Source organism: Corvus cornix, chromosome 18 (genome assembly GCF_000738735.6).
Source record: "Corvus cornix cornix isolate S_Up_H32 chromosome 18, ASM73873v5, whole genome shotgun sequence".
Classification (NCBI taxonomy): domain Eukaryota; kingdom Metazoa; phylum Chordata; class Aves; order Passeriformes; family Corvidae; genus Corvus; species Corvus cornix.
The window spans coordinates 11811229-11835239 of record NC_046347.1 but is presented as its reverse complement, the minus strand read 5'-3'; the positions used below and the strand labels follow the sequence as shown (position 1 = coordinate 11835239).

The 24011-nt window shown below is 59.0% G+C and overlaps 4 protein-coding genes across 13 annotated transcripts in view; 3 read left to right on the top strand and 1 right to left on the bottom strand.

Annotated features, from left to right (window-relative positions):
- Positions 1-118: 118 nt before the first annotated feature.
- On the bottom strand, positions 119-3238 carry SGSH (N-sulfoglucosamine sulfohydrolase). The gene is made up of 8 exons (XM_039562049.1): positions 3120-3238; positions 2719-2879; positions 2487-2592; positions 2161-2311; positions 1750-1906; positions 1488-1569; positions 1204-1407; positions 119-936 (listed from the first exon to the last, which is right to left on the bottom strand). The coding sequence occupies exons 1-8, from the start codon at positions 3205-3207 to the stop codon at positions 377-379; spliced, it is 1509 nt and encodes a 502-aa protein (XP_039417983.1). The 5' UTR covers positions 3208-3238; the 3' UTR covers positions 119-376.
- Positions 3239-3266: 28 nt separating this feature from the next.
- Positions 3267-10982, top strand: SLC26A11 (solute carrier family 26 member 11). 8 transcript variants are annotated; one of them, XM_039562033.1, is made up of 16 exons: positions 3267-3605; positions 3882-4074; positions 4234-4319; positions 4818-4897; positions 5083-5225; positions 5492-5667; positions 5757-5829; positions 6168-6218; positions 6514-6574; positions 6926-6981; positions 7092-7232; positions 8182-8309; positions 8695-8794; positions 9015-9148; positions 9417-9489; positions 10227-10982. In XM_039562033.1, exons 1-16 carry the CDS (start codon positions 3282-3284, stop codon positions 10307-10309), a joined length of 1902 nt encoding a protein of 633 aa, XP_039417967.1. In that variant the 5' UTR covers positions 3267-3281; the 3' UTR covers positions 10310-10982. The 8 variants fall into 8 exon arrangements, with proteins under 8 accessions (XP_039417967.1, XP_039417966.1, XP_039417964.1 ...); XM_039562032.1 differs by having other exon boundaries at positions 9012-9148; XM_039562030.1 differs by having other exon boundaries at positions 9015-9489.
- A 128-nt stretch (positions 10983-11110) lies between these two features.
- The window catches only part of RNF213 (ring finger protein 213), a 46916-nt gene continuing 34015 nt past the window's right edge, over positions 11111-24011 (top strand). Inside the window, exons 1-14 of one of the 3 annotated variants that reach the window (XM_039562011.1) lie at positions 11111-11254; positions 15095-15411; positions 15868-16476; positions 17056-17237; positions 17873-18031; positions 18267-18460; positions 18646-18938; positions 19536-19795; positions 20779-20967; positions 21448-21646; positions 21867-21922; positions 22166-22319; positions 22787-22939; positions 23557-23655. In XM_039562011.1, coding sequence (XP_039417945.1) covers positions 15211-15411; positions 15868-16476; positions 17056-17237; positions 17873-18031; positions 18267-18460; positions 18646-18938; positions 19536-19795; positions 20779-20967; positions 21448-21646; positions 21867-21922; positions 22166-22319; positions 22787-22939; positions 23557-23655 — 2748 coding nt within the window. In that variant the 5' untranslated portion in view covers positions 11111-11254; positions 15095-15210. Of the gene's footprint in view, positions 11255-11739; positions 11846-15094; positions 15412-15867; positions 16477-17055; positions 17238-17872; positions 18032-18266; positions 18461-18645; positions 18939-19535; positions 19796-20778; positions 20968-21447; positions 21647-21866; positions 21923-22165; positions 22320-22786; positions 22940-23556; positions 23656-24011 lie in introns of those variants that run through there. The other 2 variants (XM_039562012.1, XM_039562010.1) reach the window with 2 other exon arrangements.
- On the top strand, positions 11622-13025 carry LOC120410987 (basic proline-rich protein-like). Its single transcript, XM_039562587.1, has 2 exons — positions 11622-11845; positions 12032-13025. Exons 1-2 carry the CDS (start codon positions 11622-11624, stop codon positions 13023-13025), a joined length of 1218 nt encoding a protein of 405 aa, XP_039418521.1.

The following is a 24011-nucleotide window of genomic DNA, read 5'->3' as shown; positions in this document are numbered from 1 at the left end:
TTCCAGAGCGTTGGGTGTCCCCAGCTGTTCCTGCAGCCCTGGCTGTGCCACAGAAGCCCTTGGCCTGTCCTGCTGGCCCCAGGCTGGGGGCTGATGTAGGGATGTTCTCAGCTCCAGGTGAAAATGGAGCCTTATCCTCCAGAGGCTTTATTGAGGGCCAGCTTGGCCCTTCGGCTCCTCTGGCTGAGAGCAAGGCACCAGGAATCCCTCAGTGCCCTGGGGCCAGGCGGTGTTGGTAGCAGAGGGGGCAGGCCTGGGATTTGGGACCAGCCCATCTGCGATCCCGCTCCGACCCCTCGTGCCCCGCGGGAGCACACGACTGTCCCCGGGCAGAGGTGGCACTCACAGCTCGACTGTCCCCGGGCAGAGGTGGCACTCACAGCTCGTTGTGCAGCAGCCGGCACTGGGGGCTCAGTTTCTCCTCCAGGACAGCGTCGGGGGCGCACACCCAGGGGTCCCCCGTGTCCCACTGCCACTTGAGGAGCTGCGCACGGAGCAGCTGGAGGACGTCGGCGTAGCGGGGGTCGGGGGCCAGGTTCTGGCTCTCGGTGGGGTCACGGCTGCAGTCAAAGAGCTCCCAGCGGTCCCGGTAGTAGTACTGGTGCAGGGTCTTGTTCCAGTGGGTCGGCTGCCCCGCCCTGGTGCGGTTGAGCAGGTCTTGGAAGGTGGGCGAAACGTAGAAGTCCTGGTCGATGGGGAAGGGCATCTTGTAGTTGAGGTTGTGGATGAGGCGGAAGTGCTGGTGCTGGATGGCTCGCATGGGGTAGTACATGGTCACCTCGTGGTGGCTCTGGCTGCTGAAGGCGGTGGCCCAGGGCTGCTCCGAGTCCAGGGCTGGCAGGAGAGACTTTCCAGTGAGCTGCACCCGCCTCGTGCCAAAGATGCTGTAAGCAGGGTAGGGGATGGAGAACCAGTCCAGAATGGTTGGCGTCAGGTCTGGAGGGGAGGAAAAGGGTGAGAGGAGGGACAGGCACTGTGGGAGGAAACTCAGTCCCAGAGGTGCAGAAAGGTCCTGGGGGATGGTGTCCCTGCAGGGGACTCCATTCTGTCCTCCCTCCTCTCCCTTCCTTGCACTGGCCCTGCCAGTGCTGAAGGCTCAGGGCTGCCCCCAGGGACAGGACCCTGAGTTTCAGTGTAGGGAGGGTGGGGAGCAGCCCACACCCCCCAGGCACAGCTGTGCTCCCTCCCTCCCTCAGCTCTTACCCAGGAGGGTGGCGAAGGCCTGGCTGACCTGCCCCCAGCGCTGGGGGTGCTCGGGGGAGGACAGGAGCAGCGGCTCGGCGGTGCCTGAGCGGTACAGGTTGGTCCTGCCACCGGGAAAGGGGATGCCGTTGTCGGAGGTGTAGATCACCAGGGTGCTGTTGAGGAGGCCGGCGTGGCGCAGCTCCTCCAGGACCAGCCCGATCCCTGTGGACGGAGGGGCAGAGCTGAGGGGGGAGGGAGGGTCTGCAGCGTTCATCAGCCCCAGCCTGGCCCGCGGCTCCCACCTTGGTCCATGCGCCCAATGGTTGTGTACTGGGCAGCCAGGTCCGCCCGGGCAGCCGGCGTGTCGGGGACAAAGGCGGGGACCTAAACGGAGACAGGGCAAGGAGCACATGGCTGACACAGAGTTGTGTCAGCTGTGACACAACTGTGTGACACTGGCGGCAGTGACAAAGTGGGGGCCAGCCCTGGCCCCATCAGAGGCTGCTGTCACATGCAGCCCCCATACGGTCCCATAGAGCCCCACACAGACCCACAGATTCTCACCTGCACTTGCTCCGGGCTGTAAATCTGTGGCTTCCAGTCAGGGATCCAGCCCATCCCGCTCTCTCCATTGCCAAATTTCTCACAGAAGGCTCCATATTGGGGCTGGGAGTGCCCGCAGCGGTGGGGGTCATGGAAGGCGACATAGAGGAAGAAAGGCCTACGGATGGAAAGGGGAGATGTGGAGGTGGTGGAGCAAAGGACTGCCCGGAGACCTTCCTGGGCTGGGGCGAGCTGGGCTCAGCAGGAGGACTCCCACCTAATCTGGGCTTCTGGATATGGAGTGACTCAGGGACCAGGGGCCCGTTCCTGTTTGTGACCAACTGGACCATGAGGACACATCCTCACTGAAGCCAGTTTCCCTCCTCTCCTGTGCCTCTCACAGCCATTCCTGGGATGAGGGGGCCATCTCACCTCTCGTCCTGGCTCTGCAGGAACTGCCGGACAAGCGCCTTGATCCGAGTGATGTTTCTCCCAACCTGCAGGACCGAACTGTTCTCCTCTGTGTAGGCGAAGTCGAAGGGGTACACAGCCTCTGGCCCCACGTGCTTCTTCCCAATTATTCCTGTGAGAATGCAGTGCTGTGCCAGGAGCAGTGGGAGGAGGGGGAATGTGGCCGCTGTGTCTCCTCTCTGCGGGGACAGCCACGGGTCCAGGCAGTGCTCCCTGGCCCGCGGGCAGTTTAGCCACCAAGGTCTCTCAGTGGGGTTTGGTGCTCCCTCCCTGTCCCGGCTCCCTACCTGTCCGGACGCCGGCGTGGCTGAGCAGCTGGGGCAGGCTCCGCACGCCGTCAAAGGAGTTGAAGTGATGCACGTCCTGGTGCAGCCCGTACATCCCGTTCTGGTGCTGCAGGTGAGGGGACACAGCACGGTCGAGCCAGGGCTGCCAGCCAGCCCCGAAACACATCCAGCCGTGCCCGTGACATCTGCCGTGGGCTGGCAGCCCCGGCCCAGGGTAAGCAGGTGCCCCTACCTGAGGTAAGCCGGTCAGGATGCTGGCCCGGCTCGGGGAGCAGCTGCTCACGGAGGTGAAGGCGTTCTGGAAGACCAAACCGCGCCGGGCCAGCGCGTCCAGGTTCGGCGTCCGGATGGCCGAGTTGTTGTAGGCGCCGCTCTCAAAGCCGCCGTCATCGGCTGCGAGACCGGAGCGGGGTCAGCCCGGGGCGTGTCCCTGGCCGGCCGCGGGGGAAGGCCCGGGGGACACTGATGACACCGGGAGCATCCCCGGGCTGCGGGTGACCCGGGTGGGGCCGGTGCTGCGGAGAAGATGCAGCGGAGCCCGGGACCGTCCCTCTCTCCCTCCCAGCCGCGGGATGCCTCAGCACCGAGCCCCGGACAGGGACCGGCCCCGGGGCTCGGCCGGGCCGCACTCACCCAGGAGCAGCAGCACATTGCGGGCCGGGGCCGGGGCTCCGCCGGTCCGGAGCGCGGCCAGCAGCAGCACCAGCGCCCAGGGCCGCATGGCCGCGGCACCGGCAGCGGCAGCGGGGCTCGGCGGCTCCTCCGGCCGCCCCGGCTCCTCCTCACCCCGGTCACATGAGGCTCCCCGGCCGCTCAGATCCGGTGCGGGCGGAGCCGCGCTCGCCGTGGCCGTACCGGGCTGGCCCCGGCGGCTCCCGCAGCCCCGGCCCCGCGGGGGTCCCGCCCCGCTTCTCGCCCGGTACCGGAGCCGCGGCCCCGTGGGGCGTCCCGGCCATGCCGGGGTCCCGCTGCCCGCGCCCGGCGCTGCCGATCCTGCGCTGGCTCCCGCGCTACTCCCGGGCGTGGCTGCCGCTGGACCTGCTGGCGGGGCTGGCCGTGGGACTGACCACCGTGCCCCAGGCGCTGGCCTACGCCGAGCTGGCCGGGCTGCCGCTGCAGGTGGGTGCCAGGGCCTGGGGCTGGGACCCGGGGACCTCCGCTCCCCGAGCCCCTGCAGCCTGGCAGTGTGGCGGGCAGGGCTGAGCTGAGCTGAGCTGGGCTGGGCTGGGGGACCAAGGGCTGACCCTGTGCAGTCGCCCATTTCCCGGACAGGATGCCATGCGTGTGCCAAGGGCCCTGGAGTGACGCGAGAGCAGCCCAGCCCTCCCAGTCCGGGAGGTGTCTAGCCTCTCCCAGCTCCCAGGGCTGTGCCAGTGTCCCTTCTGTCCCCTGCAGTACGGCCTCTATTCCTCCTTCATGGGCTGCTTCGTCTACTGCTTCCTGGGCACGGCCAAGGACGTGACGCTGGGTCCCACGGCCATCATGTCCCTGCTCGTCTCCTCATACGCCTTCCACGAGCCCGTCTATGCCGTTCTCCTCACCTTCCTCTCTGGCTGCATTCAGCTGGCCATGGGGCTCCTGCACCTCGGTGAGATGCTCTTGCCATACACAGATATATTTTTAGGAAATTTTTCCCTCCTCCTCTCTGCTCTCCGGGACACTGGGATTATCTTGCTGTCACTTGTGACAGCTCTGTGTGCCCACACACTGGGGCCACAGCGTGCTCACTGCCTGCCATCCCATGCAGGATTCCTTCTGGATTTCATTTCCTGCCCTGTCATTAAAGGGTTTACATCAGCTGCTTCCATCACCATTAGCTTCAACCAGATCAAGGTAGGATCTGCCCTGTCCTGGACGCCTCGCCAGCTCTCTCCTAGTGCTGCGGAACTGGGATGTTTAGCACCGGGCTGGGCGATGTGCTTGGTGCCGGAGGAAGGAGCCCCAAAGGGGTCACGGGACCCCCTGCTGGGTTCCTGGGCACTCTGCTCCGAGCAGACCAAGCTGAACACACCCTCTGCTGGTGACCAGCTGGTGGCATCCAGGACACCAGTAAACCCAGGACACTGGATTTGGTCACTTGCAGGAGGCACTGGGTGATTCTCTGGCACGGTGGGTTCGCAGCTTTGGGAGCTGGGGGGGGGTTGCAGCCCCACCAGCCCCTCGCTGGCCTCTCAGGGACCTGAGGCTCTGCTGGGCTGCCACACTTCCTCTGTGGTTAACCCAAATCAGAGCCTCTGCCAGCAGCTGGCAGCCGGTATTGGCCAATGGCTGCGGTCACAGGGGACGGCCGGGCTGTGCCGGGCTGTGACCACGCTTTGTCTTCCTGCACAGAACATCCTGGGGCTGCAGGGGATCCCGAGGCAGTTTTTCCTGCAGGTCTATGAGACGCTGCGGAGGATCTGGGAGACCAGGTCGGCACTATCCCATCCCTGCCCTGCTCCCTCCCCTGCAGCTGCAGCGTCTTGGGCTCTGCTGCTTCACTCCCCATCTCTTTGGTCACACCTTGGACTGGTTTCTCGGTCTCTGCCCAGCGCTGTGACACAACCCCCCTCCCCTGTGGGAGCTCTCCCGGTGCCCACTGATGTGCCTCTTGCAGGGCTGGGGACGCTGTGCTGGGGCTGACCTGCCTGGCTGTGCTGACAGGGCTCCGGGCCATGAAGAGCCACCTGCCCCAAGCTGCCCCTGCAGAACCACTGGCTGTCAGGATCAGCTACCTGATTGTCTGGATCTCTGCCACAGGTGTGTCAGCTGTGCCCTGCCCTGTCCCTTCCCGGGGGCTCATCTCTTTGGGTCAGGGAAGACACAGCCCGAAACTGGTAAAACCCAGGTTGGCAGGAGCCAAGACCTGGAGGTGGGTCAGGGAGGACAAAGTCCCAAGGGTCCTGCCACTGTGCCCCTTCCTCAGGCTCAGAAGTCCTCAGCAGCTCGGATCCCCATCTCTTGCCCTCCCTCCCGCTGGCCTGGGCTCTGGGCAGGTTTCACAGTTGCTCTCTCCCCTTTTGCAGCACGCAATGCTCTTGTTGTCCTGTTTGCTGGCCTGGTTGCTTACTCCTTCCAGGTGATGGGCTCCCAGCCCTTCAGGCTCACGGGCAGCATCCCCCAGGGCCTCCCAGCGTTCCGGCCACCGCACTTCTCCCTGGCAGTGCCCAATGGCACCGTCCCTTTCCAGAGCATGGTGGAGGTGGGTGCTGGCAGCTCCCCAGGGGCTGCTCTGCTCCCTCCTGCGTGTGCTGGGTCCCAGCCCTCCCTGAGTGGATCCTTCTCTCCCAGGACATGGGGGTCGGGCTGGCCGTGGTGCCGCTCATGGGCCTGCTGGAGACCATCGCCATCGCCAAGGCTTTTGGTAGGGCTGTGCCAGGGTCCTGCCCTGTGCTCACAGAGGGGTCTCTGCAGGGACTCGGGGTGCTGGGGAGGGGTCTCTGCAAGGGCACAGGGTGCTGAGAAAGGTGCTGTTCCCATTGGGGCACTGGGGGGGACTGGGCTCCAGTTCATAGCAGGAGAAGTCTTGCGAGGTGCACAGCTGAAGTTTGCCCAGGAGGTGAGTGTTGTCTCGAGGTTCTCCTGTGCCCGAGGGGTGCCAGGACAGGGCCCACACTGTCCCGGTCAGTGCTGGTTCTGCTCCCTGCGTGTGGCAGGTTGTGCCTGCGGGAGCCTCAGGCCAACGCCACCATCTCCTTTCAGCCTCGCAGAGTGGTTACAGGATTGACCCCAACCAGGAGCTGCTGGCTCTGGGTAAGAGGCTGCTTGGTCAGGACGGCAGGGGTGGGGTTCCAGCTCCCACAGCCGCTGAACTGCCTGAAACCCCCATCTCAGCAGTCCTGCCTTCACCTGAAGTTTTCCCTGCCTTACCTTGCATGCTGCCCCCGCCCCAGGCGTTCTCACAGCTCAGGAATTTCCAGAGCAGGCTGAGTCCCTCTTACACGGCTGGGTGGGCACTGTCTGGCCCCGGGGATCGGGAAGGGAGAAGGTTATGATGGGGACACAGACCCAGCAGTGCCTCCCCAGCCCCTCTCCCTCGTCTCCTCAGGCGTCGCCAATGTCCTGGGCTCCTTCGTCTCCTCGTATCCCATCACGGGCAGCTTTGGCCGGTGGGTAGCAGGAGGGGGAGCAGGGCACTCGCTGGGCTGCGTGGTGAGAGGGCTCTGCAAGATCTTGGGTGGAAGACTGTGCTGACCCCAGTGGGTCCCTGAGCTCGTGTCCTGGTCGCCAGCAGCCCACCTTGGTGGCCGGGTTGTGCGGGGGTCCCGTGGCCGCCTTCTCTCCTGCTGAGGGCCATCTCCCTCCCTGCTGTGCGGTCCCGCTGCGGGCTGGGAGCCAGGGGCTTGCTCGTGTTCCTCCCTGATAGGGCGGGTGGTTCTCCCGGGTGGGGTCTGTGCGCAGGGGCGGCCCCCAGTTCCGCGGCCCCTGCACAGCCTGGGATGTGCGGGTTTGCATTTCAGGACGGCAGTGAATGCTCAGTCAGGGGTCTGCACCCCCGCGGGAGGGCTCGTCACAGGTACAGCCCTACCCCTGCCCTACTGACCCTGCCCTGCCCCTGGGCTGCTCTGCTGTCGGGGACCCCCGGGTGTCGGGGTGCCCGTGGCTCAGGGGTCCCCCCTCCCGCAGGTGCCCTGGTCCTGCTGTCCCTGGCGTACCTCACCTCGCTCTTCTACTACATCCCTAAAGCGGCGCTGGCCGCCGTCATCATCTCGGCCGTGGTGCCCATGTTCGACGCCGGCATCTTCCGGACGCTCTGGCGGGTTAAGAGTGAGGGCACCGGTCGGGAACGGGCAACCCCCTGTCAAGGAAACTTCCCGGTCCAGCCTCCAGGAGCCACTCCGGCAGTCACAGTCGCAGCCCCCAAGCTGGGACAGAGGCCCTTTCGCGGCCCCCCCGCCCCACTCACACAGACCAGGTGTCCTCACCGGCTCTGCCCCAGGTTTCCCATAGCAGAGTGTCAGACGTCCAGATCATTAAAAGAACTTAATAATGGTGCCATAACTAAATAACAAAATAACAGCTCGAGTTGGACGTTTCTGAGGAGGGACCCAGAACAAAGGACCCTGTGAGCTTTTGTCCTGTTATCCCCTCACAGCCATGCGAATGTCTGGGGGTGGTTGGCTCCCGCCGCTGTCTCTGTGTGCCCGTCACGGTCTCTGAGTGCCCCATCACGGTCTCTGTGTGCCCCATCACGGTCTCTGTGTGCCCATCACGGTCTCTGTGTGCCCCATCACGGTCTCTGTGTGCCCCATCACGGTCTCTGAGTGCCCCATCACGGTCTCTGAGTGTCCCATCACGGTCTCTGTGTGCCCATCACGGTCTCTGAGTGCCCCATCACGGTCTCTGTGTGCTCCATCACGGTCTCTGTGTGCCCATCACGGTCTCTGAGTGCCCCATCACGGTCTCTGAGTGCCCCATCACGGTCTCTGTGTGCCCCATCACGGTCTCTGAGCGCCCCATCACGGTCTCTGTGTGCCCCATCATGTGGCTGCGCCACCGGTGCCTGAGTCCTTTGTTATGCAAAGGGAGCAGTTCACGGCCCCTTTCCAAGGGCTCCCACCCAGAGCTCAGCCTGCAGCTCCACTGAAGCTGCCCCGAGCCGCCTGCAGGGAATGGATTCCTCACGACCCGGGTGCAGCCCGGCTCTGCCCGCAGAGCTGGCGCTGTCACTGAGGGCCCTGTGGCCACAGCTGAGCCTGGCTTCTCTCTCTTGCAGGGCTGGACCTTGTGCCCCTCTGTGTGACATTCCTGCTCTGCTTCTGGGAGGTTCAGTATGGAATCGTGGCCGGGGTGCTCGTTTCTGGGATTCTCCTGCTCTACTCCATTGCCAGGCCCCCAATAAAGGTGGGCTTCACCCCTCCCCTTGGATGTGGCAGGGCCAGCCAGGCTCACCAGGGAGCTGGGAGGGGGCTCCTGAGGGCAGTGAGGTGTTGGGGTGCAGGATGCTTCTGAGCTGTTCTTGCTGTCCCCAGTCTGCCACAGTCACAGCACAGGGACCCCTTTCAAAGAGCAGGAGGAAAGGAATATCCTAGGGCTGGAGAGCAGGAGAGGGAGGCAAAGCTGCCCCTGTCCTGCTGACACTGAGGTGTGTGCAGGAGGATTTTCCCTGAGGGATGGCAGCTCCTGCTTCTCCCACTCCATCCAGGAGGACAGTGAGTGACACGGGCAGTTGTCCCTGCCTGGGGAAGGTCACAGCCCTGAGCTTCCTGTGGCTCATCTCTCTCCACAGGTGTCGGAGGGGGCTGTGCTGCTGGTGCAGCTGGGGAGCAGCCTGCACTTCCCAGCCGTGGAGCACCTGCGGGACTCCGTGTGCAGCCGAGCTCTGGCAGGTACAGTGCTCCCAGCCTGTCCTGGGGACCCAGCTGTCACCGCCTGGATCACCCAGAATGTGGGTGGCAAGTGCTGCCCAGACCCAAGGACTGCGGGTGCAAGCAGTGACAGCGTAGCTGTCCCACCCCTGCCAGCCCCTGCCCTGGCTCTGCAGGCTGTGACCCCTGGGCTGGTCATTTCTGGACTCATCAGGGACGTGACCTTATGCTCTTCCAGCAGCATCTCCACCACGCTCCGTCATCCTGGACTGTTGCCACGTCAGCAGCATTGATTACACGGTGGTGGTGGGGCTGTCAGAGCTGCTGCAGGAGCTGCGCAGGCACGGCCTCTCGCTGGCCTTCTGTGGCCTGAAGGTGTGTGGGACCTCGGCCACCCCACCCCAGGCCCGGGGAGGGTGTGTGCTGAGGGGCTCAGCCCAGCTGCCTTCCCCTGTGGCCTGTGCTGGCCTCTCCTCTGGTGGCACTGTCATCATGTCAAGCACCCTCATCTCGCAGAGCTGGAGGCTGCGGATGCAGGGCGCTGGGAAGGGCTGGGTGCTCTGTGCTGGGATGGCTGGGGGATCTGCCCCAGAGGGATGGGAAGTGGCCAGCACTCCCCCAGCCCAGGTTTCTCTGCCCTCAGGACCCTGTTCTCCAGGTCCTCCTGTCTGCAGACTTAGAAGGATTCCGGCATTTCCCCAGCTGGGAGGAGGCAGGTGAGGCTCTGGACTGCTCTCCCAGGATGTGATGAGTGTGGGTCTGGAGGACAGCCATGGGGATCTGACCTGTCCAGCCACAGAGCAGCAGTCTGGGGGTTGCAGGGCCTTCTGGGAGGGTGAGCTGGAACCCCTCAAAAGAGTTGGGTCTCCCCAGCCTTGGAGATTCATGGTGAGCTCTGGTGGTTTAACCCAGCAGCAGCTCAAGGATCACAGAGCCCTGCACTCCCCCTACAGAGGGGTGGGACAGAATCAGAGAAAAGGTAAAACTCTTGGGCTGAGATAAAGGCAGTTCAATAGGACAGAAAAGGAAAGGAAAATTATAATAATGATGAAGGAATTTCCAAAGCAAATGATGCACTGGGCAGTTGCTCACCACCCACTGACCAATGCCCAGCCAGCCCCTGAGCAGTGGCCGTCACCCCCCGGCCAAATCCCCCCAGTGTTTCATTCAGCACAATGCCCTGTGCTCTGAACATCCCTCTGGGCACTGGGGCAGCTGTCCTGGCTCTGCCCCCTCCCGGCTCCTCGCTGGCCGGGCAGCCTGGGAGGCTGAGAAGTCCTTGGCTTAGTGTAAGACCTGCCCAGCTGCAGCCGAGCTATCAGGGTGTTATCAACGGGAGTCTCATCCTGAATCCAAACACAGCTCTGAACCAGCTCCTGGGAACAACAAACTGTCCCAGCCAGTCAGGACATGAACCTTGGCTTGACTCTGCTTCCCCCCCTTTCTGTTGCAGAGCGGTGCGGGGGAGCGGAGCTGGGGGGCAGCGGGGCAGAGCCCTTCACCAGCACTGCCGAGAGCACGGGGCTCATCCAGTGAGATGAGTTTGGGCTGAATGGCCTGTGACACCCCAGGGACATCAACACACTGCAGGGGAGCCGCCTGCCCCAGCCAGGCCTCCTGGGCAGTGGGGGTGGACTGTCCCCCTGTCCCACACCGAGATGGACAGAGCAGCGCCAGCCCAACCCCACACGGGCTGTGGGACAAAACTGTTCCCTGTCACAGGGATCAGTGCAAAGCCATCCTTCCTTTAGGGAGCTGATGTAATTTTTTTAAGCATTTTAATTCTGGACCTTTTTCATGTTCTGGGCCACCCCAGTGGGGACGCAGGGTGTGCTCTCCTCAAAGCTGTTTCAGGGCTGCTGGCGCTGCCCTCCAAGTGGACATGGGGGCTCAGCCTCCAGCTGCTGGGAGAGGGAAAACGTCTGGGATTGTGCTCCTTACTGATTTTTATCCCTACTTACCCTTTTTATCCTTACCTTGTTTGTGGGGTGTTGTGCTACACGCTGCCCTGGGTCAGGGCTGTGCTGGCACCCTGGGGTGCAGCCCCTGGCCTGGGCCCTGCCGAGGGGACGGGCACGGTGACACCAGGCTGTGCCCGGCTGTGCAACGGGGACAGCACCTGCTGCGGCTGGGTCGGGAATTCAGTTTCCCTGAACAGCCCTTGGCCGACAGCCGGCACTGAGGGTAATAAATCAGAAATTGCTAATGACTCGGTGTGGTATCAGCCTTCCTGAGGGAAAGCTTTTTCCTTTTGTGTGGGAAGGGGAAATTATCTTTTGGGTGCTGCTGAGCATGCCAGGGAAACGAAACTGAAACCAGGGCGGGGCTGTGCGGGTGATCCGAGCCCGAGGGCGCGTTCCGGCACAGTTCTGCCGCCGCCGGCGGTGCGGGAAGGGCAGCAGAGGTACCCGGGAGCCACACACCTGCCAGGGCCGCCGGGTCCTGCCCTGGAGTGTTCGTTCCCGTCCGGAGCAGCTCTGAGTGAGTTCCTTGCTGCACCATGGGGATACCGGGAGGGGGAAAACAGGGCATGGGGGTAAAAAGGGCTGCTTGTTTAGGAATATGTGTGTGCTCAAACCTGTGTGAGCACTAGTGGAGGTCAGGGCTGCTGGGAGCCCGTCTCTGGCTTGGTCCTGGTTGGGTCCGGGATCAGCCGCGTCCCTACTTTTGTGTGTGGAATCCGCTTTTGATTGTCGGGCCCAGCACAATGTGCTTTCCTCCAGCACACTTGTCCTCCCCGCTCCTGCTGCCAGGTCCTGCCGTGCGCCCCTGCACCGGCCGGGGGACATCTGCACCGGGCTGATGGGTGGGGGGATGCTCGGGGGGTACCGGGGGGGGAGCCCGAGGGATGCCCGGCGGCATCGGAGGGCCGGACGGGGCGGGAGCCGTCGAGAGCCGCCCGGGGGCGGTGGCCGGGGCCGAGATTGGCCGGGCCGGGCCGGGGCTGGGCGGGGACCGTGACGGCAGACAGGAAAGTTGGCGGCTCGGCAGAGAAACGAAACTTCGCCGAGCGGGACTGCGACGGAGCCGAAGGGCGTGCGGGCGCTGCGGGTGCCGGTGCCCGGTCCCTCGGTGAGTCGCGCTGGCGGGGCCGGCGAGTGGTGGGACGGGGCACCGGGCCTGGGCTTGCGGGGGCTCCGGTGCGGGCGGCGCGGGGCGGGGGCAGCCGCGGGTCTGGGGCAGGCGGTGCTACGGGCTCCGGACCCCGCTGCACCCTCCCGGTGCCCCCGGAGCGCTTCGGTGCGCCCCGATTTCCAGGTGCACCCTGATCCCCGATCCTCCCGGAGCCCGCCGGTGCGCCCCAATTCCGCCGTGCGTCCCCGCGCACTCACGTCCTCCCATCTCCTCCTCGTTCACTCGGACGCTCCTACCCCCCGGTCCCCCCGTGTCCCCCGAGTCCCCCCATGTCCCCTCGGGTCCCCCGTGTTCCCCCCGTGTCCCCGCGGTCCCCTCGAGTCCCCCCGGGCCCTCCCGGCGCCGCCCGGGAGCCGCGCTAGCCCCGCCCCTTCATCGCAGAACGCATCTCATTTGCATACCGCCGCCGCTTCGCCACGCCATTGGTCCATCCGCCCGGTTCTTTTGCATATCTCCCGAGGGGGCGGGGAGCCGGCAGTCGGCGGGGAGCGAGAGCGGCGCTGTTTGCACGGAGACCCCGCCCCCGGGCCCGGCAGCGACCCCCGGCCCGGCAGCGACCCCGGGCCCGGCCCAGCTCCGGCCGTGGCCCAGCCGCGGCCCCGCTCCCGGCCCAGCTCCGGCCGTGGCCCAGCCGCGGCCCCGCTCCCCGCCCAGCTCCGGCCGTGGCCCAGCCCCGGCCCCGCTCCCCGCCCAGCTCCGGCCGTGGCCCAGCCCCGGCCCCGCTTCCCGCCCAGCTCCGGCCGTGGCCCAGCCGCGGCCCCGCTTCCCGCCCAGCTCCGGCCGTGGCCCAGCCCCGGCCCCGCTTCCCGCCCAGCTCCGGCCGTGGCCCAGCCCCGGCCCCGCTTCCCGCCCAGCTCCGGCCGTGGCCCAGCCCCGGCCCCGCTTCCCGCCCAGCTCCGGCCGTGGCCCAGCTCTGGCCCCGCTTCCCGCCCAGCTCCGGCCGTGGCCCAGCCCGGTCCCGCTCCCGGCCCAGCCCCGGCCCCGGCCCCGGCCCCGGCCCCGGGCTCGCCCGGTGGAGCAGCCGCAGGCGGCGTTGGAGGAAGGGGCGCCGGGCCGTCCATGGGAGCACGGCGCCTCAGCGCGGGGGGAGCGGCTGTTTGTGTTTATTTGTCTGTAAAGCGCTGTGGTTCCCCCACGCTCCCAGCCCGGCTCTCGAGTGTCGCAGGTCGTTTCCTGGCACTAAAACGCAGCCGGGCAGGAGAGGACGTGACACGGCTCCGTTTCCTCACGAATGTCGGTGTTTGTGTCTCTGCCCCGTCCCTGCGGGGCCGGGACCCGGACCCTGCAGTGCCGCGGGTGTCGCTCGGCTGCCGGGGACGGCCCGCCCGGCTCCTGCCGCAGGTGTGCGGCCACCGCGCCGGCTCCCGGCACCGGCCCTGGGCACCAGGACTCGGGTGGGAGGGCTGGGCTGGGGCTGGCCTGTCCTGGGGCTGCACTGTGACCAAAGTCTGCCTGTGTCACCTCTGGTGCCTGTGTGGCTCTGGGCTCTGCTCTGCCCAGGTCATTCCACACTGCTCTCATCCCAAACTCCCCTCCCAGTCTCTCACGTAACCTCCCCCGGGATTCCTGACCAGAGAGAGTTTTCTTCACTTTGCAGTGACTGTCGGGGGACAGAGAAGTGCATCAGTTGGTGACACATCCTACACACAGTCTCCACATTCAGGTCTTCAGTGTTAACTAGTTCCTCTTTCACCAGCAAAGTAGTGCTGTTTTTTATGTTAAAAGACTGGTTGAGTCCTTAGTGACACAGAATTTCCGATTTGCAGCTTGTTGTTAGATTTAGAGCTCACCTCTGAATTGTGTTTGACAACACGCTAATTCTGCCTCTCTGAACAGAGACAGAATCAAGTACACAACACTGTTACGCTGGGGGAAGTATTTCCCAGTCCTTTAGTTTAAGACTGAATGACCTGGGCCACGAGAAAGGCTTTTGGTTTGTTGACGGGGAGAAGTGGGATCCTAGAAGAACACACTAAATGCAAATCAAGCTGCTGCAGTCCTGACAGGGTCAGTTCTTAGCAAATCCCTCTGCACTCCAGCATGGCAGGGTAACAAACCTGGGGTCTCCGGCTCTGAAATACTGTAGGAAGAACATCCAAAGCAGCTGAGGTTCAAAGCTTTTGCTCTCAGAACTGGGGTAGAGGCTGTGTGGAGGAGCCTGTGAAACCCCTGCAGAAGGCAGAGATCTGCTCTGCTGCCTGACTGGGCCTGGAGCTGCCCTTCCGCAGGTTCTTTAAGGACTGGATAAGACTGAGGATAAAAAGGGAGTTTCCTCTGCCTTCCTGGAAAGGACTCAGCTGAGTGGGAGCGGTCACACTGCCAGCCCAGAAGGCTGTGCCAGCTGAGATGTGCACTGTCCTGTCACTGCTCATCCTGGGCTCCTGGCACTGGCACAGGCAGCTGGTTGCCAGCACTGCTGCTGTGTTCTGAATGCAGGAGGGACAGGGATGGAGCTGTACCTCAGTGCTGTGGTTCCTTAATTATTCTGCAGCTGGCAGGGCCTTGGAGAGGGCGGGAGGCTGTACAGGGAGATTGGTGACATTGCTGGTGGGAGCTGAACAGGGAACAACAAAACAGCTCCCGTGCGTTCATGTCCTGACTGGCTGGGACAGTTTGTTGTTCCCAGGAGCTGGTTCAGAGCTGTGTTTGGATTCAGGATGAGACTCCCGTTGATAACACCCTGATAGCTCGGCTGCAGCTGGGCAGTGCTTACACTAAGCCAAGGACTTCTCAGCCTCCCAGGCTGCCCGGCCAGCGAGGAGCCGGGAGGGGGCAGAGCCAGGACAGCTGCCCCAGTGCCCAGAGGGATGTTCAGAGCACAGGGCATTGTGCTGAATGAAACACTGGGGGGATTTGGCCGGGGGGTGATGGCCACTGCTCAGGGGCTGGCTAGGCATTGGTCAGTGGGTGGTGAGCAACTGCCCTTCACTTGTTTTGGATATTCTCTCATTTTCCTTTCCTTTCCATTCTGTTCCTTTCCTTCTGTGTTTATCTCAACCCACAAGTTTTACCTTTTTTTCTCTCCTCCATCCAGGGGTTTGGAGCTGGATGGTCTAGTGTAAAGTGCCCCTGCCTGTGGCAGGAGTGGAAGGAGATGAGCTTTAATATGCCTTCCAACCCAAACCGTCCTGCAATCCCACTGGGGGGTGAGTTTCCAGTTTAACAATTAATTTCCCTCTGTTGCAGAGAGAAGAGAGGTGCAGGTCCCTCCAGTCCCTGATGCAGGAGCAGAGGTGAAGGGACAAGGCGCTGCTGGGCCTTCTTTCACCACTGAAACAAAGGAGACAGAGGGCGAGTTGCTGATGGACAGAGCAAGAGCTCTGACCAACACCTCAGACACCACACCTGACCCTGCGGGTGGATCTCCCTCCTCTGCTGAGACACGGGAGGAGGAAAGGGGATCCTCCCTGCTGGAGGATGTCACAGCTCCAGGGGACAGCGCAGAGCCCTTGGCTCAGCGCGAGGCCGGCGACTCTGCTGAGGTGGCTCCTCCAGTGATGAAGGTGAGGATCCTACGGGGTGCTGGGGAGCAGCTGTGATTTGTTGCTCTCTTCTGTGAAGTGAGGAGGCTGGGCTGCGTCCCCCACATCCCTTTGGCCACAATGGGGAGCTGCTGCCTGGCTTCCTCCAGGAGCAGCTTGCTGTGTTTGCTGACGCTGTGTTGTGTGTGCAGGGCTGCGGTGCCAGGGGAAAGCACACAATTACACAAGTCAGCTTAGACACTGCAGCGCTGCTCTGTGCTCCTGCTGAGCAAGTCTTGAATATTAAACCTGCACAGTTCTCAAGAGTTATTTGCGTTTCGCTGGTTGGTCTTGTCCCTCCTCTTCCTGATCGTTCTCCGTTAGCCCCATGCAGCAGGAAGATGTCAGGACTTGCTGCAGCGGAGGAGGTGACAAAGAGTTTCTCTTTGACAATGAATAAACAGACATTATGCTCTTTGTTTTTCATTTTTTTAATAGAAAAGGAAGAAGAATAAAGCAAAAAAATACACGTCCATCTCCGGGGAACAGGACTCTCTCCCTCCTCAAAGCACAACACCATCTCAAGCCACAGAGTTGCCTGACACACGTGTTGTTCCTCGAGAAATCCAACCCACCGGCAGTGAGGGAGCAAACCCAGGTGCTGATGGACTTGCTGATGCCAGTGGAGACACACCTGAAGGCGACAGGGATTTGGCCCAGCTGGGGAAGGAAGCTGGCAGCCTGGAAGCACAGAGGCTGAGCCCTGCAGAGCAGAGCAGCACAGCCAGTGGGGCTCCCCCGGCTCCCAGTGCTGCAGCCCCAGGGGACAAGGTTGGGGATGGAAGCACGGAGCACAGAGAAACAGCCAGGGATAATGTGGAACGGGGCAGTCACGCCCCTGGCCAGCTGCCAGAAGCCACAGCACATTCCCAGACCTGGGGCAGCAGCAAGGAACTGCTGCCAGCAGGGCAGGGAGCGAGTCCCTCTAGGCTGCCTCCTGCCAAGGGAGCACCCCAGAGCAAACCTGAGACCAAGGCCTCCCCTGGGGCCCAGAGCCTGCAGGCTGGGAAGGAGCCCAGGCAGAAAGGGAACAGTTCCACTGGCAAGGTGAGTGTGAGTGAACTCTGGTGAGTGTTCCAAGGGGCCTGGCTTCCCTTTGCCACTGGGACTTGTTCATGCTGTCAGTGAGGCTGAGGAGCATGAGCCCAGGGATACAGGGTGGAACTGGGGAGCACTGTGGGGAGTTTCTTATTTAAGTTCTGCTCTCCTGGGTGTCAGTTCTAGCCCAGTTCTCACTGAGGGGTTGCTCAGTTACCCCCAGGACTGGGAGGTGTCTCCAGCCAGCTGTGTTCTCTGGAGAGCTCTGGGATCCCCTTGGACAAGGGGATTTTGTGCTTTGCAGGTGCCTGTGCTCTGCTCATACACAGGCCTGGTGAGCTGGAAGTTGCTAGGGGTTCTCTTTCTTTATACCCCATCATCTGTGACCTGGGGCTCACTGACCTGACTGCTTGGCAGCATGTTTGGGTTGGATTCCTCTTCCGTCATGTGCTATTTTCCTTAACCAGCAGCTTCCCTCAGTGAGGGATCAGTATTTCCAGGAGGATGAAGCTGGTGGTGTACCAGGAGGAGATGTTGTACACCTGGGGTCTCCTGTTTCATTGGGCATTGTTTGCCTCCCTGTTGCAGAATGCAAACACAAAAGAGAAAAATAAGACCCCAAGTGAGAAAATGCCTAACGGGAGTGAGAAGACAAGTCTGAGCAAAGGAGCTCAGGCTGCCCAAAAGGAGGGTGCTGTGGCTGCAGCAAACAATCCCAAGAACAAAACGGAACAAAGGAACCAGAAATCTGTGGAAAAGATTAAAGAAAGGTGAGAACAGCCCCGCTGCTCCCCAGCGTTCTTCACTAACAGGAGTTGCTGTGAGGAGGACTCAGACTCCAGACTGAGGTGGGGGGTTGAGGTGCTGGGATTGGGTCAGTACGTACCTTGGACAAGTGGGGAATGGAATTGTCTTGAAACTGAGGTGAAGTGGCTGTGCACAAGGGAGCCAGTGTTCAATGGGAGCTGCAGCACAGGTGATGTCCTGGGTGATGTGGTACACATGGTACTTGAACCTGCTTGAGCATCTGATGAATGAAGAAGAGATTATTCTCTTCTTGCGTTTATGGGCAACATGCTTCACACACACAACGCTTTAGGTGAATAGTGTGAAGAGCTGTTTTGGTGTTTTGTGTAATGTGTATGAGCTGGAAGGGGTTGGAAGTGTAGCCATTCCAGGTGACTCTGCTGGGCCAGTGCATCTCCTGCTGCCCATTATTCCTTTTTGCACTGGGCTTTGCACTAGGCCTGCTCAAACATCAGTCTGAGTGAGCTGCTGCCAGAGTTTATGGGTCTTGCAGACAGTCAGCTGGTGGCTCAAATCTGATTTGAGATCTACAGTGATTTGTGAAATTAAAAAACCCCAACAGAATCCTTTCTATTTCCCTTCTAATTCTTCCCTGCAGTTCTGTGAGCCGCAATGAGGGTGTTACAGTGTATTTCCATGCAATATTATCCAAAGACTTCAAACTCAACCCCAATATCCATAAAGTGTTCATCAGAGCTCAGGACATTCCTCCCTACACCAACTGGGAGGACAACATCTGTGAGCTGAACTGCACCCGGTGAGTGTTCCCTGCTCTGAGAACGGGGCCCTGTGGGGCCTCAGTTACTGTCAAGCTGTGGCTCTGTGCCCACAGGTTGCAGCAGAGGGTTTCACAGTGGAGAAAACTGTTCTAAAACGTTCTTGTGAAAGAATAGTCACCATTCCTGTTAAAAATGGAGCAATGCATGGAAAAGGAAGTCTGTAGATCAGCTAACATGTCCTTTGCCTGCCTCTGCTGTGTCTGTGTTTCCTAGGCATCTGGGAGAACACGGATACCTCATTGAAGGTGCTGTAACTCTCACCAAAGAAATCCTGGATCAATACATTCCTTACAAGTACTGGGTGACCTCTGGGAAGGGGGACTATGAGTTCATATACAAGAAGCCAGAATCCTGTCATCCTGTGAATCGCTGCTTGATGATAAAAAGGAGCTTGCTCAACAATGGAGGTGAGCTCTGCTGGCTGGACCTGCACCTTGGGGTGATCCCTGCTGTCACATGGCCCAGCATTCCTGTCAGACAGCGCTGGCTGAACCTGGGAGCTCAAGGGGCTGGTGGGGGTATTGCTGTGGCAGCTGGAACAGTGAAGGCACCTGATTCCAGTGGTTGTGTTCTGCCTGTGTTGCTGTTCCAGAGTGGCACCAGTACGATGACATTGTGTGTGCACATCCTTCCTGGATAAAAGCCCAGACAAGAAAAGTTTGGGAGACAATTATTGGTGATAAAAACAAGGAAGTGGTGGAAGGGAAGAAAATAGCTGCCAGTGTTATGTTAGAAAGTATCTTCAGCATTCTTGGAACCTGGAGTCGTGACAACCTGAGGAACTTCTTCTGCCAGCTGAGACAGTTCCATTCCGTTGCAGTAGCCCAGCTGGTGTTTGATGGCAAGCCAAAGCCATGGGTAGAGTTAAACTTCAGCGCACAGCAGGTAATCCCTTCTGTTTCACAGAGACAGAAATCGTCCCATTACCGAACCCAGACTTTAATTTTACTGTTGACCTTGCTGGGTTAATTTTGCATTTCCAGTCAAAGTTCAGGTACAGAACCAGTGGGGATCCTTCTGGGGTGACAGCCACCGACTGCCTTGGGGGCTTCAGTCAACCTGTGCACCTTGGTGTGGTTCTGAGACCCCGTGTGGGTCAGCAGCAGAGCTGTGATAGGGTCACTTCGTACTTGAGTGGGTTTCGTGTTTGGATATTGATTTCCTAAGCCTGGCCTTTAAGTTTTGCTGCCAGTTATTCTGTCACCAACTTTCTCTGCACTCATCTCTTGCTCCAGACCTGCCTGCTTTTTGGGAGAAGCTCCTGATCCTGTTCTAAGCAGTGATGCCAGCAGGGCTTCTGGGATCCAAAATTTATTGCTTGACATAATTAGGAAATGTGGCAGAAAAGCCACATTGTGTTTTTTGGTTGTCAGGGCTGCTCCTTCCTGTCCCGTGGCCTCCCTGAAACTGGCAGAAGAAAATGGCTTCAGAAGAGAGAGACTAATGCTGTGGTTGGTTTGTTTCTTCCCTCCTTTATCCCAGGTGCACGATTTGCTGATAAAATACATGAAGAAAATATCTCGTCCTTTCTTTGTGCCAGAAGCACCTCCGGAGGACAGAGTCATCAAAAGCAAACTGGCTCTGGGGCTCACTGTTCTCGTGGTAGTTGAGGAGCTTTCACTTCCAGCACCTAAAGGTGACCTGGCTGAGCTGTGCAGCCTCCTGTGCTTGGATCAGGTGTCACAACAAGATGTAGAGAATGAGATTCATCACATCAAACAGGCTTTTGCAGAAGTTGCCAAGTAAGTGCTCCATGTACCTTCTGACTGACGGGGCTGCTGTTGCTCCAGTGTAGCACCTTTTGATGAAACAGCAGGAGTCCAGCTCTCTACTGCCAAAGAACCAGAGGAAAAGTTACCTTTTAAGGTATCTTTGGAGGTCTCAGTTCCAGCCTCCTGCTTGAAGCAGGGTTGACATCCAGGCAAGGTTGCAGTGCAGTTCTGAAAAACTCCAGGGAGTTCTGCCCAGCCTCTCTGGGGCCCTCTCACAGTCACACAACTTTCTTGTTATTTTTCTTTTGTGCAAACAGATTTCCCTTATTGCAGCTTGTCATGCTTGCCAGAGCCATAGATTGAGTTAAAACTGTTGGTTTTTCTTTATGTATAATCTAATTTGTTATCCTTTTCTGTCAGGCAGTTTCTGGCTTCTTTCCTCTTTGCTGTTGATACTCACAAACTCCAGGGATCAGGATTGTTGTGTATTTACTCCTTTAGCTTTAAATGCCACATTTGGATTCTTTTCCACACTTTTGTTTGGTTTCCCCTGGAGTGCCTGCTTACCAGACTGTAACCTGACTGCTTACCTGGCACTGGGTTTGGAGTTCTTCACTCGCACAGCTGCAGCCGTTACTTTTCCTTTTGGAGTCCTTTGCAGTATTTCAGCCCAACCAAGAAGGCCCAGAATTGTCCCCGGAATGCCTGGCTCTCTGTGGGTGTCACAGGGCTGGGGGCCTCATGGGAAGACTGTAAATAAAGGTTTGGGTCTTCCCAGTGCTCCAGCAGCAGGGTCTCTTCAGAGAGATTCAGGAACATTGGAGCTCTGGGCCTTAAACCTGGACAGGTACACTCTGCAGTGAAGAGTAGACAGAGCTAAAGTAATGACCAGATGTTCACTGAAGGTACATAAGGAAATTGAGATGTAGCCTCCCCTACCCCTAGGGCATTCTCAAGGCCTGGGTAAAGCTGTTCTTGCACTCAGTGTGTTTGTTTTGGTTTTTTTTATTTAGCTTGAAGGTCGAGCTGACAAACTTGTGCCGGAGGTGCATTGAAGGTGATGTAAACGAGTGGGTGTGGATCCTTCCCCTTCTGCATTCCTTTGCTGCTCCTCTGCAGCAGGAGCATGAGCTGGTGGAAGAAGATGTCTGGGCAGGGCTGGAAGGGCTTCCATTTACTGACACCAGGAGGAAGCGAGATGCGTGAGTTTTCCAGAGCTCCAGTTACACCCAGTGCCTTGCTGCTGTAGCTGGGGGTGATCACCTTACTTCATCTCCTTTTTGTTTGGTTTTTTCCTCTCTCATTTTTGAGGACCATGAAATGTAGCACGCTGAGGGAGGATGTTTGGGGTATTTGGGTAGAGCCGCACTGGTGGCTCAGAGGTCACTGGGTGTAGCCCAGCTGGGCACTGTGTTACCCCTCAAACACAACCCCTGGTTCTGCCAGCCAGGGAGCAGGCAGGAGTTAAAGCTGCTCGTGTTGTGTAGAGTCTGAGTAAGATCTGGAGTTTATTTTCCTTGAGTGCTTGTGCTCAGTGGTTTGGCTCTGCTCTGCCATCCCTGGCCTTGGGGACCCCCACTGATCCTGAGCTGCGGTGACAAAAGCACGGGAGTGAGGAGGAGACTCCTCTGTGGCCTTTTGTTCCTTGGAATCCTGAAGATTTTGTTTTGTCTCCCCTCCAGAGCGACCCTGCTGGAACGAATGAGAGAAAAGAAGTACTTGATGGAATTTGATGTGACTCTGGTCAAGTCCTGGCTCTGTGTGCTGCCCCTGCAGAGCCTGGCTGAGTTCATAAAAGACTTCTCCAGTGATTTGTTAGTTACTCTTCAAGGTGTCTCGTACAGATTAGAAAACGTTGACTTCTCGTGGAGTACCTGTAAGGTTTGTCTTCTGGCAGCTTTACCCAGCTCTGGGATAAAGGCTCAAACTGGGCTCCTGGGTGTCTTTTGGCAGAACTGACCATCACTGAGGGGGTTGGGGCTGCCAGCATGTCACAGCACAAAGAGCTTCAAGCTTAGCTAAAAGCAAAAATAACTGCTAATCAGAAACCAGTCTGTAAAGCTTCTCCCACAGTTTAATATTTTTGTCTTTCCACTCTCAGGTGGTAGAGAAGCTTCTGAACACAGTGCTGTGTGCCTTGGATGAGCCCCCAGCCAGGTAAGGGCAGTGCACCTTAGTGAGAGCATTGTCTGCATCTGCACCAGGCCTGGGGTCGTGCTTGTGTGCCTTGATATCTCTGTGAAGAAAAGAATCCTGGATTTCTATCCCATTTTTTAAATCCATCTGAGGGAGGGAGCTGCTGCATTGTGTTGAATTTCGTGGGGTTTTTACTTTGTTCTTAATTTTTTATTTTTCCTTGGAGTAAAAAATTAATTCTCCCTCGGTGTTGCTGCCCTGCAGAGCTCTGGGAGCCCGTTCTTGGCAGTGCTGCTTGTCCTGCTGCCTCAGCCTGCACGAGAGGCTCTGCAAGGCTGTCAAGAACGTGGACTTTTTCCTGATCCCTGCCACCACTGCCACCCTGATTGCCAAGGTTGCCCAACTTCGGCCCCCAGCAGTGAGTACCAAGGAACTCTTGGCTTGATATGAGCAAGATACCCAGAAATATCAAAAGTGGGGTACAACAGACTGGGTTTAGATCAGATCCAGTCTCAACTTGAGGAACTTCACACTCTTAAGCAAGGTTGTGGTACTTTCAAAGAGTTGTGGAATCACCTCATGAGTTTGGTTCGTATTGAAAATAAGGTCAGATTTCCAGGTTTGCTGTGATAAGCTTTGTTTTATGTCTGGTTTTGTTTCCCCTTAAACATTTGTTGTTTTTACTTCCTGAACAAGCTTAAGCACAAACTGCCTGTAAGCACTGCACCCTCCCAGCCTCTCTCTGCTTATTCAAGCAGTACTGGGGTATTTGTGTCTTCTGGGTGCAGTTGGGCTTTCTTTTTAGAAATACTGATTTAAATCAGTTGTCTGTTGCTCTCCTGCTTGAACTGTGTTTATGTTTTTTGTCTTCTCTGTGTGGGGCAGGTTCCAGGGAATGCTGTGCAGGATGTTCCAGTGGCAGAATTGCTCAGTGGAGCTCTGAGGGACGCTCGAACCTGGTTCAGAAATGCTTTAAAACAGAAGTTACTGAAGGAGTACCTGGAGCACGTGACCTTCTCTGTCCATTGTGAACTTCGGGTTTGTCATCTTCTAGTAATGTGAATAAAAAGGGGTTTTACTGTCGCTTAAGCAGGCTCTTGGGTCTACTGACACTTTACTGGGCTCTGTAGCTGTGGCTGGGTAAGGAGTGGGATGGGGATGGGCAGTGTTTGAAACACTCCAGGGCTGAGAAGCAAAGGGCTGGAATTGGTGCTGCTCAGCTCACCTCAGTCCTGCTTTTCCTTGGCTGTTCCTAAAGGCATTTCTGGGGTGAGGAGCTGCCCCTAGTTGGTGTTGTCTTGCTCCCAGCATGTCCCACTGGTTGTCCTCAGGCCTTCCAGCAGGCAAAGCTCAGAGCAGCCCCTGCCAGCCTGAGCTGCTGCTCCCAGCCCTCCCTGGGACAGCTCCCAGCACCAGGGTGGAAGTGGCTCATCCAAACGTCTCCTTCAGTAGCTGAGACATTTACACACTGCTTGGGCTTAAAAGCTGCTTTTTTCAGCCCTGGGAGTGTTCCTTTTCCTCGGGATGGAAACATCTGGAAGGACTGCAGACTGTCTGAGGCGTGTGGGGCATCTCTTCTACATTGTTCTTTTCATTTCCTTCTCTATTAAATCTCAGCACTCATTGGTTTGGGTTTGTTTGCTTCTCCCCTGCAGGCCTGGAATAAGTTTGTGACTATCAGCTTTCCAGACAAGCAGTTCACCCAGACGTGGAGGAGCACTCTACTTGCAGATCTGAAGAGAAGAATCCAGCAGGTAGAGGAGACCCCAGGCAGTCCTGGCTGGTGGTTCAGAGCAGATGGAGTGGCTTGTGCTGTCCTTGGAGAAGGAGCACATGGAAACACGGTGGCTTTGGTCCTAACAATTGCCATTGCTGTTATAAACCAGGTTCTGGAGGCTCAAAAATTGGCCATGACAGTGTCCCACACCGTCATTGTGTCAGTGGCCTGGCTGCAGGTCCTGGTGCTTCAGAGGAAATGGCACGTTCTGAGCAATTGTCACCTTTGTAGTTTTAAGAACCAGCAAGTGCAAAGTAAGCACCCAAGGGCTCAGAGAAGCCAAGGTGGTGCTTCTCTTTTCATTCATTGTGCAGAAATGGTGCTGTTCAGGCT

Bases quoted from the DNA above. Each gene is read 5' to 3' on its own strand.
- SGSH (XM_039562049.1), bottom strand. From the start codon at position 3,207: ATGCGGCCCTGGGCGCTGGTGCTGCTGCTGGCCGCGCTCCGGACCGGC. The intron at 2,593-2,718 runs GTAGGGGCACCT...CCTCACCTGCAG, and splicing joins TCCTGACCGGCTTACCTCAG to CACCAGAACGGGATGTACGG. The intron at 1,907-2,160 runs GTGAGATGGCCC...TTCCATCCGTAG, and splicing joins CTGCAGAGCCAGGACGAGAG to GCCTTTCTTCCTCTATGTCG.
- SLC26A11 (XM_039562029.1), top strand. From the start codon at position 3,282: ATGAGGCTCCCCGGCCGCTCAGATCCGGTGCGGGCGGAGCCGCGCTCG. The intron at 6,219-6,513 runs GTAAGAGGCTGC...TCGTCTCCTCAG, and splicing joins CCAGGAGCTGCTGGCTCTGG to GCGTCGCCAATGTCCTGGGC. The intron at 7,233-8,181 runs GTGAGGGCACCG...TCTCTCTTGCAG, and splicing joins GACGCTCTGGCGGGTTAAGA to GGCTGGACCTTGTGCCCCTC.
- LOC120410987 (XM_039562587.1), top strand. From the start codon at position 11,622: ATGCCCGGCGGCATCGGAGGGCCGGACGGGGCGGGAGCCGTCGAGAGC. The intron at 11,846-12,031 runs GTGAGTCGCGCT...CCCGATTTCCAG, and splicing joins TGCCGGTGCCCGGTCCCTCG to GTGCACCCTGATCCCCGATC.